Here is a 20,019-nt window from a genome sequence, read left to right on the forward strand (position 1 = left end):
TTGCAGTGAGCCGAGATCGCACCACTGCACTCCAGGCTGGGTAACAGAGCAAGACTCTGTCTCAAAAAAAAAGTATATAGATCTGCATCCTATCTGGAAGGACCCTGAGATGCTGTGGCAGAGGGGAGAGAAGAGCACTAGGGGGACTTCCAGGGGTCTGGCTTGTGCCACTGTGTGCACGGTGGGCAGGTCCCTGCATGTGGAATACTGGCTGATGCCAGCTTGGCTGGGGCAGGAGGGTCATAACATGCTGACTGCGAGGTGCCTGTCAGACGACACACTCTGTAAGTTTTTGTTGAATTAGAGCAGTTGGAACCCATAGGCACTCAGAGAGGCTTCTGGGCTGAAGATAAGAAGCTGAGAGTGGGATGAAGTTAACTTAGGGGTAGGGCACTAGGGGTAGGACAAACTGGGAGATTACATGATCAGAAAGGAGATAAGATGGGAAGGCAGGAGGGCCCCGGAAATCCAGAAAACTTATGGAAGCCAAAGAAGAGGAATTTCCAGCAGGGGGCTAGTTAGCGATGCTGGATGTTGCTAACAGGTCCATCTGCTCAAGACGTCAAAGGGGCAATGGCAGTTGGCACCTGAAGGTCCGTGGAGATCTTGTCTGATCTTCTTCCGCAGGAGTAGTGGCAGGTGGAAGCCCAGGGGTGGGTAGGCGTGGGAGATGGAGATGGTGAATGTGTGCCACCCTTTCATTTCCAGAAGTCCTTTTGTGATGGGCAGGGGAGAGAGAGTAGAGCCTGACTGGGGGAGATTGCTGGGTTGCTGGGGAAGGCTTCTAAGGGACTTGGGCATATTTGATGCTGCCTGAAGGTGAGTGGGGAGAGGAAACAGGAGGCGGCATGACTGTGGGGTAGTTAACTCCTGAGCAGTTGGTGGGGGGGGGGGTGGGGACGCTGGAGAAGGAGTGTGGCCTCTGCTGGGACCCCTGGGAGAGGCCCAGAGGTCTGCAGGTGCCAGAGGGGTGGGCATGGTGGGGGGCAATTGAGAGTATGCCTGTCTTGCAGCTGTAACTTTCTCTGTGGAGGAGGGAAGGCCATGAGCTGCTGGTGGCAGGATGGATAAGGACCGCAGAGGCTGGAGGAGAGGGAAGATGTCACCACCCCAGCCCTCCCTGGGTCATTGCCAAAGCCTCTTAGCTTGTCTCTTTTCACTTTCTTTTTTTTTTGAGACGGAGTCTTGCTCTGTCGCCCAGCCCAGGCTGGAGTGCAGTGGCGCGATCTCAGCTCACTGCAAGCTCCGCCTCCCGGGTTCACGCCATTCTCCTGCCTCAGCCTCCCGAGTAGCTGGGACTACAGGCGCCCACAACCGCGCCCGGCTAATTTTTTGTATTTTTAGTAGAGACGGGGTTTCACCGTGGTCTCGATCTCCTGACCTTGTGATCCGCCCGCCTCAGCCTCCCAAAGTGCTGGGATTACAGGCGTGAGCCACCGTCTTTTCACTTTCAACACAGCAGTCAGACTGAGTCTGCCGAAACGCTCAGCCAGATTGCATCTCTTCTCTGCTTCACATCCAGCACACACCGAGGTTTCTGCCAGGACCTGCTATCTTCTGCGCTGTGGGCCCCTCAGTGACATACCCTTCCCAGACCCCTGTGATCTCCCAAAACCCAGCACATCCCACGTCAGGCCCGTAGCACCTGCTTTTCTGATATTCGGATATAATGCCCACTGATACTATTTTTTTGTTTATTTGAATTTACTTATTTCTAAAATTCACATTGTTATTTTTAGTTTGACAACTAGTAATTGTATATATTTATGGGATACAGTGTGGTGTTTTGGACTATAAATACATTGTGGAGTGATTATATCACAGTAATGAACATGTCTACCGCCTCGAAGACAGGCGGTATTCCATATCTGTGGGTTCCACGTCTGCAGTTCCAAGCAACTACAGATCAAAATGTTAAAAAAATTATAGAAATTAAAAACAACACAGCCCGGGCACAGTGGCTCACGCCTGTTATCCCAACACTTTGGGAGGCCGAATTGGGCAGGTCACCTGAGGTCAGGAGTTTGAGACCAGCCTGGCCAACATGGCAAAATCCGTCTGTACTAAAAATACAAAAATTAGCCAGGCATGGTGGCACGTGCCTATAATCCCAGCTACTCGGGAGGTGTAGGCAGGAGAATCGCTTGAACTCGGGAGACAGAAGTTGCGGTGAGCCGAGATCGCGCCACTGCACTCCAGCCTGGGTGACAGGGTGAGACTCTGCCACGCGCACACACACACACACACACACACACACACACACACACAACCCAAAACCCCCCAAAACCCCAAACAATACAGCAGAACAACTATTGACAGGGCATTTCCATTGTATTAGGTATTATAAGTAATCTAGAGATGATTTGAAGTACACAGGAGGATGTGTAAAGGTGATATGCAAATGCTGTGCCATTTTATATGTGGGACTTAAGCATCCTCGGATTTTGTTATCCACAGGGGTCCTGGAACCAGTCCCCAGCAGATACCCAGGAATGATTGTACTTATTACTTTTTGTAGTGAAAACATTGAAAATCTTTTTTTAAGCAATTTGGAAATATACAGTATGTTATTATTGACGATGGTCACCATGCTGTACAACCTGCTCCTCCTCCTGCCCCCCACTAACCTCCGGGAGCCACCATTCTGCTCTCCACTTCCGTGTGCTGGACTCTGTTAGCTCTTCATCTTTTCCCCCACAGTATCCATGTGGCTCCTCCCTCATCACCTTGAGGCTTTTTTTTTTTTTTCCTGAGACCGAGTCTCTCTGTCACCCAGGCTGGAGTACAGTGGCGTGACATTAGCTCACTGCAACCTCCACTTCCCTGGTTCAAGTGATTCTCCTGCCTTAGCCTCCTGAGTAGCAGGGACTACAGGCATGCGCCACCATACCCGGCTAATTCTTGTATTTTTAGTAGAGATGGAGTTTCACCATGTTGGCCAGGCTGGTCTCGAACTCCTGACCTCAGGTGATCCACCCAATTCGACCTCCCAAAGTGCTGGGATTACAGGCATGAGCCACTGTGCCAGCCACCTTCAGGTCACCTTCTTTAGTGGGACCTCCCATGCCCACCCTTCTCAAATGGCAGCCCCTTCCACCGCACGCTCTCTCCCTGTCTCCCTGGGGCTGGTGGTTTTCCTCCCTCCCAGGTTCAAGCGATTCTCCTGCCTCAGCCTCCCGAGTAGCTGGGATTATAGGCACACGCCACCATGCCTGGATAATCTTTTTGTATTTTTAGTAGAGATGGGGTTTCACCATGTTGGTCAGGCTGGTCTTGAACTCCTGATCCACCCGCCTCAGCCTCCCGAAGTGCTGGGATTACAGGCGTGAGCCACCGCGCCCAGCCAATTCAAGGGTAATTTTAAGTGTACTTGATTTTCTTGTATGTGCTGATTTTGTAATCAATGCCCCAAGTAAGATGTGAACTCCATCTTCCATATAAATGCAGTACAGAGGGGTTATAACAGACAGGCTCAAAACTAAATGGAAATTTTGAGAGACTGCGGTGTGGTAGGAACTGGGGCTGTCAGGAGAGTTCTCTGGAAGGAGCTGGCATTAGAAAGTGTCCTGTCAGAGGCGTGGAGACTCGAAGGGAGCGTGATGTGCCAGAGGTCCAGCCATGGGAGGGTGGTTGGAGCGGAGTGCACTTCTGCCATGCAGGGTGAGCTGTGTTCTGGGCCGAGGCATTTATCCCAGAGACACACTCAGCCATTAGTTTATTCCCTAAGCAGAATAGAAATGGTCCCCATTCTCATGTGGTTGACAGTTGAACTGGATACAGTGAGCTCTTTGCAGGTTTTAATCAGAAAAGAGACCTGGTCCCATTTGTTGTGTATGCACACATGTGCGCACACACGGACACACACACCTTGAACAATTGAAAAAGACAATACATGCATGTGGTAAAAACTATCCAACAATACAAAAGCTTGTGTGTCTCTTTCTCTTTCTCTCTCTCTCTTTCTCTCTCTCTATTTCCTTCTTTCATTTTGAGACAGGGTCTCGCTCTGTTGAGACCCAGGCTGAAGCACACTGGCATGATCATGGCTCTCTGCAGCCTTGAATTCCTGGACTCATCGATCCTCCCACCTCAGCCTCCCAAACAGCTGGGACCACAGGTGCATGTCTCCACACCCAGCTAATTTTTTAAATTTTTTGTAGACACAGAGTTTCATCACGTTGTCTAGGCTGGTCTCAAACTCCTGAGCTCAAATGATCCTCCCACCTCTGCCTCCCAAAGTGCTGTGATAACAGGTGGGAGCCACTGCACCTGGCCTGATTCTCCTTTTTGGTTGCAATCATTGTTATCTCTTTTTAATGTATCCTTCTAGAGATATTCTATGTGCACACAGTGTATGTACCCAAAAGTATTCTTCACTTTGCTCTGTTTTTCATTAATAGTGAATCTTGGAATTCATTCTTAATACTTCATAGTGATCTATTGCATTCTTTTGATGGCCAAAGAACATGATTAGGTCCATCTACCATAATATAACGAGTGCCCTGTGGATGCACGTGGAGGTAGTTTTTTAATCTTTTTGCTACTTCACAGCTGCAGTACGTATTCCTGGGTGCAGGCTTTTGCACATATATCCAAGTATATCTTTGGAATAAATTCCTAGAAGTGGAGTTATTTGGTCACAGGGTTTGTGCATTTAAAATTTTCTAGCTGCTGTTACATTGCCCACGGGAGAGGTTGTACCAGTTTGCTCTCTCATAGATAATGTATACGAGTGTTTATTTCAGGAGGCCTCCGGTCAACTTTTTAATCTTCACAGATGTTCTGGATTAAAAAGATGGCTGATATTGAGCATCATTTTCTTTGTTCAAGAGCTCAGTGTATTTCTTTTTCTATGGACTGCAATTTTGTGCCCATCTCTATTTTTCTTTTTCTCACTTCCTTCCTTCCTTCCTTCCTTCCTTCCTTCCTTCCTTCCTTCCTTCCTTCCTTCCTTCCTTCCTTCCTTCCATCCTCCCTCTCCCCCTCTCCCCCTCCCCTCGCCTCTCTTCCCCTCCCCTCCCCTCTCCTCTCCTCTCCTTTCTCTCACTCTGTTGCCCAGGCTGGAGTGCAGTGGCACGATCTTGGCTCACTGCAACATCTGCCTCCTGAGTTCAAGCGATTCTCATGCCTCAGCCTCCCCAGTAGCTAGGATTACAGGTGTGCACCACCACACCTGGCTAATTTTTGTATTTTTAGTAGAGATGGAATCTCACCATGTTGGCCAGGCTGGTCTCACACTCCTGACCTCAAGTGATCTGCCTGCCTCAGCCTCCCAGAGTACTGGGATTACAGGCTTGAGCCACTGTGGCTGGCTTTTTTTTTTTTTTTTTTTTTTTTTTTGAGACAGAGTCTTGCTCTGTCACCCAGGCTGGAGTATAGTGGCACAATCCTGGTTCACTACAACCTCGACCTCACAGGCTCAAGCAGTTGTCCCATCTCAGCCTCCCAAGTAGCTAGGACTACCAGTATGTGCCACCATGCCCAGTGCATTAAAAAAATATTTTTTATAGAGATGGGGTTTCACCATATTGACCAGGCTGGTCTCAAACTCCTGGGCTCAAGCCATCTGTCTGCCTCGACCTCTCAAAGTGCTGGGATTACAGGCATGAGCCACCTCACCCAGTCCTCATCTCTGTTTTCCTACTGTGTTGATAGCCTTTTTTCTTTATTGATTTACAAATGCTCTTTATATATTAAGCAGATGAACTTTTTTTCTTTAGTAAGAGCTGTAAATAGTTTTTTCCCCAGTTTCTCATTTGTCTTCTGATTTTGTTCATGTGTCTTCCAATTTTCTTCATGTTGTTGTCACTATTGAAAAAATTTCTTTTTTGTTTATGAGATATTTTATATTTATGTTAGCAGGAACTGAAACTAAGGTGGAGAGAAAGAGAAGAGACATGTTTGAAAGACATAAATATTGCGTGTGTGTGTGTGTAGCAGGTAGAATGGAAAGACCAGGAAGTATTTTTTGAAGCTATGATAATAGGTGACTTTTGAAGTCTTTTCAAAGAACTGAGCAACAGAGGCCCGAAAATAATCTTTAGATACCACAATTCAGGGACAGGAGAGAAAACGTGGAATTAAGGAAATAGAAAAGGAACTGTCTGGTACAGCAAATGCCACTGGAGGTGGCAGTGTATGCCCCATGTCTGAGGCTCAAGGCCTCCTGGGTCAACCTTCCTTCCAATGGCCTCGGTCGCAGCCACAGTCCTGGGTATCTGAGACGGGCAGATGTATGGTTAATGTCATTGATTCTAGGCCTTCTTTTGTATTTTAAGGCAGGGTGCTTACCAAGGGCAATTCAGTAAATAAGTAATCTTATGGAATTCATTCAAAATCTGAATCATAGTGGCTGAGCACAGTGGCTCATGCCTGTTACCCCAGCACTTTGGGAGGCCAAAGCAGGTGGCTCACCCGAGATCAAAAGTTTGAGACCAGCATGGCCAACGTGGTGAAACCCCGTTTCTACTAAAAATACACAAAATTAGCCAGGCATGGTGGTGCGCACATGTGGTCTCAGCTACTCGGGAGACTGAGGCGGGAGAATCGCTTGGAGACCCGGGAGGCGGAGGTTGCAGTGAGCTGAGACCACACCACTGTACCTCAGCCTGGGCAGCAAGAGTGAAACCCTGTCTCAACAACAACAACCAAAAAAAAAAAAAAAAAAAAAACCTTTACTGTAGCAGCAACCTGTTACATATTAACGTTTTCCCCTCATCTTCTCCTTTCTCTGTATTTTTGGATAAAGGGCCCATCTAGAGGCTGCAGGGCACGTGTGCGTTTTGAAAGATGCCTTTGACTTTGAAAGCCCATCTGAGATTGCAAACCTCATCTTGGCCGAGAACTGCGAGGCTGCCCTGGCTCTACATCTCTATAGGGGAGGCAGGCTTTTGCAAGGTAATCCTCTTTCTCTTCAAAAGTAAAACACCAGAAATTCTGAAAACCAGAAGCACCTGTAATGTCCAATAATATGGGAAACGGTGTCTCCTGTTTATCCAGTTCAGAAATGGGAGACATGTAATAATCTCTTTGCTTTACTTCTGAGTGTCCTCATGAAGTGATGGCCAGCTTCTCCCTGAGAGAACCATCAGAAGAAAAGAAAGTTGGAAGTTGCCTTATTTTTCATGACCCAGGCATGTATTTACATGTACCTCCTCCCCCACCTTCAACACACACACACACACACAAATGGAAGCCTACTGCTGAATATATATTCAGCATCTTCCTTTTCACCAGTCAGCCACACATCCGGCAACCTTCTCCCATAGTGGCACGTACATAGATCTATCTCATTCATTTTATGGAGATGCCATCATTTAAAGTCTTCAATTAATAAAGATTTGTGTTGTCTTTAATTGTTCTATTTCGCCCATTAGAATGTGTGTCTCTGTACAGACATCATAGCATATGAACTTGGGAGAATATATCTGTACTTCCATATTTTTGCATCCATGCCTGAACTATCTAAACTAACTGTTTTCTCTATATGCAGACAGTGTTTCTAAAAGTATTATTTCTAGAGAGTTATTTTCTGCTGAACAAGTATATGACTTTGAATTTTTTTTTCTTTTTTTTTGACACAGGGTCTCACTCTGTTGCCCAGGATGGAGTGCAGTGATACAATCTCGGCTCACTGCAACCTCCATTTCCTGGGCTCAAATAACCCTCCCACCTCAGCCTCCCGAGTAGCTGGGACTACGGGTATGTGCTACAATGCCCAGCTATTTTTTTTGGCATATTTTTAGAGACGCGGTCTTGCCATATTGCCCAGGCTGGTCTTGAACTCTTGGACTCAAGCAATCCACCCACCCTGGCCTCCCAAAGGGCTGAGATTAAAGGCATGAGCCACTGCACCCAGCCTTGAATTCAGTTTTAAGTGTAGTGAAACACAGTCTGAGCTTTGTCTCTGAATGTGAAAGAAGTATAGAGTTTAACTTTCCTTATAGGCCAAGATGAAGTTCCGAACCCCTGATAGCTCAGTAGAAACCTTTGAAAGGTTGTCACTGACTGTTGCAACTCTTTCATGCAGTCACAAAGCCTCGGCCCTGGGTATAGTGATTCTGTTGACTGTGAGTTGTGTTGTTTTCTTTTCTTTTTCTCTTCTTTTATTTTAAATTCAGCAGTACCCGTGCAGGATGTGTAGATTTGTTATAGAGGTAAACGTGTGCCATGGTGGTTTGCTGTACAGATCATCCCATCACCGAGGTATTAAGCCCAGAATCCATTAGCTATTCTTCCTGATGCTCTCCTTCCTCCCACCCCACTCCCAATAAGTTGTGTCATTTTCTGTAAAGTGATATTTATTATTCTTTTTTTTTTCTTTTTCTTCTCTTTTTTTTTGAGATGGAGTCTCACTCTGTGGCCCAGGCTGGAGTGCAGTGGCATGATCTGGGCTCACTGCAACCTCTGCCTAGCAAGCTCAAGCAATTCTTGTGCCTCAGCCTCCAGGATAGCTGGGATTACAGGTGCGTGCCACCACGCCCAGCTGATTTTTGTATTTTTAGTGGAAATCGGCTTTCACTGTGTTGGCCAGGCTGGTCTCCATCTTCTGACTTAAAGTTATTCGCCCTCCTTGGCCTCCCAACGTCCTGGGATTGCAGGCTGGAGCCACCAAGTGCGGCCGGCCCCTATTATTTCTTTTTAAATGTTTTACACACATATGTGGAACATTTTATTCCCACAAGTGGGGTTAGGTCTGTACATTTAACTCATATCTTAGCTTTTTTCCAAATCCACAAAGCTACATCTATCTTATTCTTTTTATTCGCTGTGAGGTATTCCACTGTGAGAATGCACCATACTTATTAAAAGTCTCTCTCTTGGTTTTTTGCTCTTCCAAGCAAGGCTGAAGTATTTTCTATTTTATTTCTTTACTCCATTGTATGTGGATGTTGGAAATACAAATTCCTAGGAAAGCCTGTGGGCCAAAGGGCTGTGTAACTTTTGTTTTGATTGACAGTGACAAAATGCTATATGGAAAGGTTATTCCAGTTCATATTCTAACAGATGGGCAAGGACCTATTTCTCCTCTAGTCAGATGGCTGGATTTTTGTTTTTTCCTTCGAACTTACAGTTCTCAATTTTACCGTGCTTGACCTCTGCTTCAAATAAACACAGAGTCATCTGAAGTTAGGTTTGCTTCTCCTAAGAGTTGAAAGAGGAGAGGTGCCCTCTGCAAAACCAACCTGTTGCCCAGAGGAAACAAATCAATTACATTGCTCAATCGAATAAATATCAAGAACGGAAGCCATGCTACTCTTAGTAAATGTGGTTAAACTTTTACTCGTTCGTTCCTAGTTGTTGTCCATATGGAAATTAAACAGTATTTATTCCTCAGAGTTGTGTTTTTGAGGGTTAAAGTCTGTCCGTGTAGCATCATGTATGAAAAGCACCAGAACCATTGTCAGTCAGAAGAGACGGCCCTCTGCACTGTGAGGTTTTCACTTAACAAAGTATCCGGGGACTTTCTCTGCATGAGCTGCAGACATTGATTAACTACCTACCCTGTGATTAACTGGCTGTGTGATATTTCATTCTATGCATACACTATGCATTTCTTAGACAGCCTTCTATTCATTAAACTGTATTTAAATATATATAGCACTTACTGATTTTTAAATTACTTACAGAGGTGACTTGGAAACTACGTAAAAATACAAAGAAGAAAATATAGTACCTGCAATTTCACCACCCAGAAATGACCACTGTTTGTGTCTGTGTTTTTGGTTTTATTTATGTTTTTATTTAAAATTAATTTTGCAAAAAAGGTATACTTTTACAATATAAGCTTGCAACTTCTTTTGAAAAATATTTGTAGTCTGGGTGTGGTGCCTCACACTTGTAATCCCAGCACTTTGAAGGCCGAGGCAGGCAGATCACTTGAAGTCAAGATTTTGAGATCAGCCTGGCCAACATGGTGAAGCCCCATCTCTACTAAAAATACAAAAAAAATTAGCTGAGCGTGATGGCGGGCACCTGTAATCCCAGCTACTTGGGAGGCTGAGGCAGGAGAATCACTTGAACCCGGGAGGTGAAGGTTGCAGTGAGCTGAGATCATGCCCCTGCACTCCAGTCTGGGCAACAGAGTGAGACTCTGTATCGAAAAAAAAAAAATATATATATATATATATTTTTTTAAAGATACAAATATATAAAAATATGTATATAAATATATCAAATATATAAAAATATAAATATATGTATAAAAATAAATATATTTCTATATATATTTCTTATATATAATATATAAAAACATTTTTTGTGGAGTATTTAGTATGTGCTAAGCACTTTGATAAATGCTTTGAATGCAGAGATATTGCTGTATCTGACTCTTGCTCTGTAGTTTGTGTGTATATTTTAAAAATTGTAATCATATACTTCTAATTTAGCAACCTATTTTACAATGTGTTAGAAATAGATTGTATATGTTTCCTCTGTCATTGAATGTTCTTTTGCAGCATAGTTATGAATGGTCACGTCCTATTTCCATTTTTCCCCTCAGTTATAAATAATATCATGATGAACAGGTTTCTGCTTAAACCTTTGGAGCCCATTTCCTTTAGGATTTTCCAGAAATAATCTTGCAGGATCAAAGGGCATATGCATTTTTAAAGCTTTTGATACGTATTGCCAAGTAATAACTAGTCACATTTATATAACTGTGTATATTAAATATTGCTAAGTAAAACCTTAACATCTTGGACAAGTGGAAGTTTGCTTTTCTGTTTAAAATCAGTATTTGCTGAGCAAATAATTAAATAAAATAGCTAAGTAGAATATGCAAATAATGGGAAATAGCACATTAACAACATTAATACACATTACAGATATATTGCAGGTGTAATGCACATTTTTTTTTTTTTGAGACAGAGTCTGGCTCTTGTCACCCAGGTTGGAGTACAATGGCGAGATTTTGGCTCACTGAACCTCTGCCTCCTGGGTTCAAGCAATTCTCCTGTCTCAACCTCCCAAGTAGCTGGGATTACAGGTGTGTGCCACCACGCCCTGCTAATTTTTGTATTTTTAGTAGAGACGGGATTTCATCATGTTGGCCAGGCTAGTCTTGAACTTCTGACCTCAGGTGATTCACCTCCGTTGGCCTCCCAAAATGCTGAGATTACAGGTGTGAGCCACCTCACCCAGCCTGGAAATGTTTGTGTGTATTTTTGTTTTTTGTTTTTTTTAAGATGCAGTCTCGCTCTGTCGCCCAGGCTGGAGTGCAGTGGTGTGATCTTGGCTCACTGCAAGCTCTGCCCCCCAGGTTCATGCCATTCTCCTGCCTCAGCCTCCCCAGTAGCTGGGACTGCAGGCGCCCACCACCATGCCCGGCTAATTTTTTGCATTTTTAGTAGAGACGGGGTTTCACCATGTTAGCCAGGATGGCCTCAATCTCTTGACCTCGTGATCCGCTTGCCTCGGTCTCCCAAAGTGCTGGGATTACAGGTGTGAGCCACCGCACCCGGCCGGAAATGTTTTAAAGAACAATATCAACTTTAATTCCTTAAGCTCTGGACCAATTATTATATGAACGTCAAAGTAGCACATTATATTTGTTTCTCCCTCTTGGGCATGTCTGTAAAATGTTTTTGACATGCGTACCAATCCATCATTTCAAGTGTATGAGAACATAACTTTATAGGTGTCCTTAACTTAGATGTAATAGAACCTGTTCCCAGGTAGTATGCTTTCTGGACTCTTTCCTATGTACCCTAAATGGCACACAAGGAAAAACGTACAGGTTAATTTGATGCTGGCCAAGAGTGTGTTAGTGAATCTCCTCCTGTTTCTTTTTATTTATTTATTTTTATTTTTTATTTATTGTTTTGAGGCAGAGTTTCACTCTTTCGCCAGGCTATAGTACAGTGGTGGGATCTCAGCTCACTGCAACCTCCGACTCCCGTGGTTCAAGCGATTCTCCTGCCTCAGCCTCTTGAGTAGCTGGGATTACAGGCATGCTCCACCATGCCCAGCTAATTTTTGTATTTTTAGTCGAGATGGGGTTTCACCATGTTGGTCAGGCTGGTCTCGAACTCCTGACCTCATTATCCGCCCTCCTTGGCCTCCCAAACTGCTGGGATTACAGGCCTGAGCCACCACGCCTAGCCTTGTTTCTTTTTAAGAATATGCTTTAGGCTTGAGCCTAATAAGGAAGCAGATAGGGTCAGGTGGATGATTGAGAAGCCAAGTTTAGGGCCAGGCATAGTGGCTCATGCTTGTAATCCCAGCACTTTAGGAGGCTGAGGTGGGGGGGATCACGAGGACAGGAGTTTGAGACCAGGCTGGCCAACACAGTGAAACCCCTTCTCTACCAAAAATATAAAAATTAGCTGAGCGTGGTGATGGGCACCTGTAATCCCAGCTACTTGGGAGGCTGAGGCAGGAGAATAGCTTGAACCTGGGAGGTGGAGGTTACAGTGAGCCGAGATCACGCCCCTGCACTCTAGCCTGGGTGAGAGAGTTAGACTCCGTCTCAAAAAAGAAAAAAGAAGAAGCCAATTTTAGGAAGCTATGATTTTCTGTTTTTCTCAGCAGACTACTGGGAGAGACAAACCTCTAGCACAAGTACGGATTTATGAATGAGACCCGTTACGTGGGTGGCTCTGAGTCAACCTACTTGGAAAATAGCTTGTGTACCACTCTTCATTCTCAGTGCATTTCAGCAAATACTGTTTGAGGACCTAACTTTGAGTAACCATCATATTAGAGCACGGGATACAGACATAAATAAGAGAATCTTCCAGTCTACAAATAAAACCCAAGACTTTATGACACATGGCATGACATAGAAGGGAAAGGATTTGCTTCTGAGAAACCTGGAGACGATTTCAGAAATGAGGGGATGACTGAATAGGGTTTTGAAGAGAGAATAAGAGTTTGCAAATATATCCTCGAAAAATGAAAAATAGAACTACCGTAGGATCCAGCAATCCCACTTCTGGGTGTATGTGCAAAGCAAATGAAATCACCGTGTGGAAAAGATATCTGCAACCCCATGTTCACTGCAGCACTATTCGAAATAGCCAGGACAGGGAATCAACCTGTGTCCATTGATGGTAAATGGATACAGAAAATGTGTATATATATGTAACGGAAAACAAAGGATATTCTGTTGTTTGTAACAACATGGATGAGCCTAGAGGACATAATGCAAAATAAAATACAATAAGCCAGGCACAGAAATACAAATACCACATGGTTCTCACTTGTATGTGAAATCTAAAAAGTCAAATTCATAGAAGCAGAGAGTAGTAGAATGGTTACCAGGTGCTCAGGATTATGAGGGGATTAGGGAAACGTTGGTTAAAAGTACAAAATTTCAGTTAGGGGCCGGGCGTGGTGACTCACGCCTGTAATTCCAGCACTTTGGGAGGCTGAGGCGGGCGGATCACAAGGTCAGGAGATGGAGACCATCCTGACTAACACAGTGAAACCCCGCCTCTACAAAAAATTCAAAAAAATTAGCTGGGCATGGTGGCGGGCGCCTGTAGTCCCAGCTACTCAGGAGGCTGAGGCAGGAGAATGGCATGAACCCAGGAGGCAGAGCTTGCAGTGAGCCCAGATCGCACCACTGCACTCCAGCCTGGGCGACAGGGCGAGACTCCGTCTCAAAAAAAAAAAAAAAAAAAAATTTCTATTAGGAGGAATACATTCAAGATTTATTGCACAGCATGGTGACCGTAGTAAATAACAATGTATTGTATACTTGAAAATTGCTAAGAGATGGGCCAAGCGTGGTGGCTCATACCTGTAATCCCAGCACTTTGGAACGCTGAGATGGGTGGATCGTTTGAGGTCATGAGTTCGAGACCTGCCTGGCCAACATAGTGAAACCTTGTCTCTATTAAAAATGCAAAAATTAGCTGGGCATGGTGGCACTGCCTGTAATCCCAGCTACTTGGGAGGCTGAGGCAAGAGCATCACTTGAACCTGGGATGCGGAGGCTGCAGTGAGCCGAGATAGCACCACAGCACTCTAGCCTGGGTGACCAAGTGAGACTCTGTCTCAAAAAACAGAAAAAAAAATTCTTAAGAGAGTAGTAGGTTTTAAGTGTTCTCATCACAAAATAAATGATAAATACGTGAGGTCATACATATGTCAATTAGCTTGAATTTTTTTTTTTTTTAAAGAAGTGGGGTCTTGCTGTGTTTCCCAGGCTGGTCTCAAACTACTGGAATGGAGCAGTCCTCCTGCCTTGGCCTCCCAAAGTGCTGAGATTACAGGTGTGAGCCACCACGCTTGACCTAATTAGCTTGATTTAGTCATTCCACAATGTATACGTATTTTAAAACATCATGTTGTACACCATATATGTACAATAATAAAAAGAGAGTTTGCAAAAATATTTTATCTACATCATGTTATAGTACAGGACTTCCAGAATTTTTCAATTGCAATCATGGGTGAATTTATAAAAGTCTTATTTTTTTGAGACAGAGTCTCGCTCTATCACCCAGGCTGGAGTGCAGTGGCACAGTCTTGGCTCACTGCAGCCTCTGCCTTCCAGGTTCAAACGATTCTCCTGCCTCAACTTCCCAAGTAGCTGGGATTACAGGCGTGTGCTACCGCATCCAGCTAATTTTTGTATTTTTAGTAGAGACGGGGTTTCACCATGTTGGCCAGGCTGGTCTTGAACTCCTGACCTCAAGTGATCCACCCGATTCGGCCTCCCAAAGTGCTGGGATTACAGGCATGAGCCACTGCACCCACCCTTATAATAGTCTTTTGCCATTAAGGCTAACATTCTACTTATTTAAAACGTTATTTTCTTAACAACGGAATGAGCATCAAAAAAAAACCAGAAAACTAAGTGAAGTATCCCATATTCCATTCTTCTAAGTGCTAATTTCTGGATTTATGTGTTTAAAACTTCTTTAGTATAAAACATGGTGAAACTAGCTCTCACTTACGGGGTCTGCCTTGTACCAGAATGTCATATATCATCTCACCAGTCTGCTAATTAATATCTCCGTTTCACAGATGATATGGCTGGGGGTCAGAGAAACTGAGTAGCTTGGCCAAAGTCATGCCTGTTCTAGGTGGAGAAGCAGGATTCTAACCTGGGGCTGTCTGGAGAGAAAGTCTTATGATTTCTCAAAATAGGCCAAATTAGCTTTGACATATACGAGTTATTGCTGCTGGGCTGATAGAGTAAGAAAGGGCTGTCATCTTACATACTAAATATGTTCACACCTTTTAAGCAACCTCATTGATAGTGTGTATCTTTTAGGTGTCTATTTTTCTGTCTTTGGGAATTTCATTGAAAACCACTTTCCCACTGTTTTCCTTAGCCTCCTTCAGTAGCAGGTTTTATTGGGGGAACGTCCCAGATATAGTTTGACTGTGTCACCATCCAAATCTCATCTTAAATTATATCTCCCACATTCCCATGTGTTGTAGGAGGGACCTGGTGGGAAGTAGTTGAATCATGGGGGTGAGCCTTTCCCATGCTGTTCTCATGATAGTGAATAAGTCTCTCGTGATCTGATGGTTTTATAAAGGGCAGTCTCCCTGCACACGCTGTCTTCTCTTGTCTGCCGCCATGTGAGATGTGCCTTTCACCTTTTGCCATGATTGGGAGACCTCCCAGCCCTGTGGAACTGTGAGTCCATTAAACCTCTTTCTTTTGTAAATTGCCCAGACATATCCAGTTGCCATGCCAGTTGGGTATGTCTTTATCAGCAGCTTAAAGATGGACTAATACGGTCCCTTTGTGGCAATAGGGTGTATCAGTTTCCCACTGCTGTTGTAATAATTTACCACAAACCCAGCGGCTTCAGACAACACCAGTTCATCACCTGACCTCCAGTTCTGGAGAAGAATTGCTCCAGAGATGTCCACATCCTACTTCCCAGGACCCCTGAGGCTGTGACAGGGGCGCCTGTTCTGGAGGTTGGAAAGCTGAAGTGGGTCTCCCAGGCTGAAATTCAGGTGTCAGCAGCTGCGCTCCTTCCTGGAGGCTCTTGGGGAGAATCTGTTTTCTTGTCTTTTCCAGCCTCGAGGGGCATCCACATGTCTTGGCTCATGGCCCTTCCTCCATCTCCAGAGCCATCGGACTGGTGAGGTCTTCCTCACGCTGAACTTGACTCTCTGGCCTCCCTCTTCCACTTGTAACGACCCCTGTGGTTAGGCTGAACCCGCCTGGATAGTCTACCGTAATGTGCCTCCCCTGTCCCGCCCGCCTGGATAGTCTACCGTAATGTGCCTCCCCTGTCCCGCCCGCCTGGATAGTCTACCGTAATGTGCCTCCCCTGTCCCGCCCGCCTGGATAGTCTACCGTAAATGCCCCTCCCCTGTCCTGCCCGCCTGGATAGTCTACCATAATGTGCCTCCCCTGTCCCGCCCGCCTGGATAGTCTACCGTAATGCCCCTCCCCTGTCCCGCCCGCCTGGATAGTCTACCGTAATGTGCCTCCCCTGTCCCGCCCGCCTGGATAGTCTACCGTAAATGCCCCTCCCCTGTCCTGCCCGCCTGGATAGTCTACCGTAATGTGCCTCCCCTGTCCCGCCCGCCTGGATAGTCTACCGTAATGCCCCTCCCCTGTCCCGCCCGCCTGGATAGTCTACCGTAATGCGCCTACCCTGTCCCGCCCGCCTGGATAGTCTACCGTAATGTGCCTCCCCTGTCCCGCCCGCCTGGATAGTCTACCATAATGCCCCTCCCCTGTCCCGCCCGCCTGGATAGTCTACCGTAATGTGCCTACCCTGTCCCGCCCGCCTGGATAGTCTACCGTAATGTGCCTCCCCTGTCCCGCCCGCCTGGATAGTCTACCGTAATGTGCCTCCCCTGTCCCGCCCGCCTGGATAGTCTACCGTAATGTGCCTCCCCTGTCCCGCCCGCCTGGATAGTCTACCGTAATGTGCCTCCCCTGTCCCGCCCGCCTGGATAGTCTACCGTAATGTGCCTCCCCTGTCCTGCCCGCCTGGATAGTCTACCGTAATGTGCCTCCCCTGTCCCGCCCGCCTGGATAGTCTACCATAATGCCCCTCCCCTGTCCCGCCCGCCTGGATAGTCTACCGTAATGTGCCTCCCCTGTCCCGCCCGCCTGGATAGTCTACCGTAATGCCCCTCCCCGTCCCAGCCTCATGGGTCCTGGGAATTAGGATGTGGACATCTCTGGGAGCAATTATTCTCCCTATCACAGATTCATGTCCTTCCCATATGAGAAAAATCTTCACTCTGTCCCAACATCTCCCAAAGCCTAAACCCATCACCCATGGTGAACCATCTCTACTGGGTGGGCGTTTCTATGTCCCTCTGTGTTTTTGGAAAAGTTCTTAAGGTCTGCAGTAAGAAATTCAAACAATATAAAATGTTACAGAGTGAAAAGTAAGTCTCACTCCTAACCCAGATTTTTTTTTTTTTTTTTTTTTTTTTTGAGGCAGAGTCTCGCTCTATCACCCAGGCTGCAGTGCAGTGGCGTGATCTCAGCTCACTCCAACCTCTACCTCTTGGGTTCAAGTGATTATCATGCCTCAGCCTTCGGAGTAGGTGGGATTACAGGTGTGCACCACCACACCTGGCTAATTTTTGTATTTTTACAAAAAGAGAGACAGAGTTTTGCCATGTTGCCCAGGCTGGTCTCAAACTCCTGGCCTCAGGTGATCCGCCCACCTTGACCTTCCAAGTGCTGGGATTACAGGCGTGAGCCACCGTGCCTGGTCCATCCCAGATCTGTAGCCTTCCAGGTCTCTTTCCCAGAGGTGACAACAGTTATTATTTTGTGTACTGTCACGTCAGATATTCTGTGCATATAGAAATGTGTATTTATGGCTTTTTTGTGCAAGCATCTTTTTCCCACCAATATGTGTTTTTCTTTTTGCCAGTCTTTCTGTGTGAGTACATACACACACACACACACACATGCACACACACACACAGCTCCAAAAAAAAAGAGTTGGTCTTCACCAATGCACAAGTAAGTTGCTTCTCAAATTGTGCTACTTTTAGCAGCCTTGCTGGAGCCGTCCGTGTTATTGTTGGGCTTGATATCTGGAGGCTGAATTCATAGCAGTGGAATTCTAGGGTGAGAGAGACCTAGATAGAGAGAAAGAAGATGGGATCTGCTAATTTACATGACAAAAACAATTCAAAGGCCAATGAAAGGAAAGATCAGTATCTTCTCCTTTAAATATCTTGATAGAAATAGCTTATTTGAGAAATCTAACCAGGTGAACTCCAGTTAGATCTGGTCTATGGGGTGATTTGTAGGCCATAGTCTCTTTGAAATTTTTAGTTGACCTTTGGGAGTCTTTTTGGGGAATCGCTTATGATGTGCTCATCAAAAGGCCTAATGCCCTGTCCTGCCCCTCTGCGCTTATGAAATGTTCATCGAGGAAGCCGGGAGTGGACTCACCCACTGCCTCCCATCCGCACAGGACCCGTCACTCAGAATATACATACTCCCTTTGCAAATTCTTTCCCACTTTATGCGCTCAGCACCTTGTGTTATTTTGGCCCTCATCCTAGTTGTGCCTGTCGTAATTTATCATCCCTGCTCTACTGAGCAGTTCTTGAGGATTTCATCAAGGTTGTCTGTGCCTCTCTCTCCCCTGTTTTTGTCCCAAGGTAGCACGGTGCCTGTTGGTGTTGAACAATAGGACTCAGTTTGGAGAGCCCTTTTTTTTTTGTCATGAATTTTGATGATGCCAGATTAGCCCATTTCCTAGGAATGATAAGCTTGGCTTTGATAGATGATGGCTAACAATATTTTTTATTTGCTAAAGTTTAAAATGAATGAATTGAAAGATAGGCCTGACAACAGTGGTCGGGGCCTCCCATGTTCCTCTTGATGTTGTGTTTATTGTAGTGATACCCGTTCTGCTATCCAGGAGAGGTGGATGCAGCTGAACATACAGCAGCACACAGCTCCTGTGATCTGGGAACTTAAGTGTTTAAGATCCTTGCTTGGGAATGGTTGGTGAAGGCTGTTTCTAGGGCTGAATTCTGCTTTGTGACTGTCATCGTTTTGCAGGCCACCAAATCCCTTTTGGAATCATCTTTGGAGGAACTGATGTAAATGAAGACGCCAACCAGGAAGAAAAGAACACAGTCATGGGCAGAGTTCTTGAGGAAGCCAGGTAATACTTGCGAGAATTTCACCCATGCCAAGCATTTAAACTATGTGGATGGAATTAATTGAAACCAAAGACCAAGGGCACCAATTGTCGGGAAGGTTTACATCTTATCACTTAAAACAAATTTCATGTAACCTTTTCTTTAATTTGGTACATTTTTGTTTTGCCACAAATCGTCATTGCTAACAGGTTATTGCACTTAAGTCTTTAACTACAGTTAATATTAGATAAGCCTCTTTAGAATGGTCTGCATGGAGCCAGGCATAGTGAGGCACACCTGTGGTCCCAGTGCTTGGGAGGCAGAGGCAGGAGGATCACTTGATAGTGAGGCACGCCTGTGGTCCCAGCTGCCTGGGAGGCTGAGGCGGGAGGATTGCTGGAGCCCAGGAGCCCAAGGCTGCAGTGTGCTATGGCTGCACTCCAGCCTGGGTGGGAGAGCAAAGCCCTCTTCTCAAAAAAGAGGTGCTCTGAATGTAGAAAACACAGACCACAGACGAACTCCAGCCTTAGCAGCACACAAATTAGGGTCTAGTTTGCATCAGGTTTGCCCAAGTAGACTGTCTTTGGCATGGGTCTTATCTATGTAGCTTTCTGAGCTATAAATGCCATTTGCAAGAAGGGATTTCTAAACTGTGGCTCAGGCCTTTTCCTTGGGTATGTCCCGCTAGCTGTCCTGGGAACCTGAGAGGTAGCTGCTGTGAGAACAGCTCTATGTGCTCTGAGTGGTGCTTCTCACAGGGGTCACTGTGATAATCCTTGGGGCTGCCCTGCACGTCTCTGATCCCAGATACTAACCATGGGCAGCAGCCTCCAGGTACCACAACTACCTAGTATGTCTGCCTATAATTCTAATGCCCCCAGGGTGGGGGAAGTTATCCCCAGTTGAGAATTCCTTCCAGCGCTGTACTTCCCAACTTTATCCATGTCGATGTGGTAAAAGGAGGTT

General features: G+C 45.6%; 1 protein-coding gene across 8 annotated transcripts in view; it reads left to right on the forward strand.

Annotated features, from left to right (window-relative positions):
• The window catches only part of GLT1D1 (glycosyltransferase 1 domain containing 1), a 125,596-nt gene that overhangs the window by 12,026 nt on the left and 93,551 nt on the right, over positions 1-20,019 (forward strand). For 6 of the 8 annotated variants that reach the window (XM_028830146.2, XM_002798840.4, XM_077953230.1 and 3 more), the window contains exons 2-3: positions 6,749-6,897; positions 18,971-19,076. In XM_028830146.2, coding sequence (XP_028685979.2) covers positions 6,749-6,897; positions 18,971-19,076 — 255 coding nt within the window. The remainder of the gene's footprint in view (positions 1-6,748; positions 6,898-18,970; positions 19,077-20,019) is intronic. The other 2 variants (XM_028830149.2, XM_015109700.3) reach the window with 1 other exon arrangement.

This window comes from Macaca mulatta, chromosome 11 (assembly GCF_049350105.2).
Source record: "Macaca mulatta isolate MMU2019108-1 chromosome 11, T2T-MMU8v2.0, whole genome shotgun sequence".
Lineage (NCBI taxonomy): Eukaryota > Metazoa > Chordata > Mammalia > Primates > Cercopithecidae > Macaca > Macaca mulatta.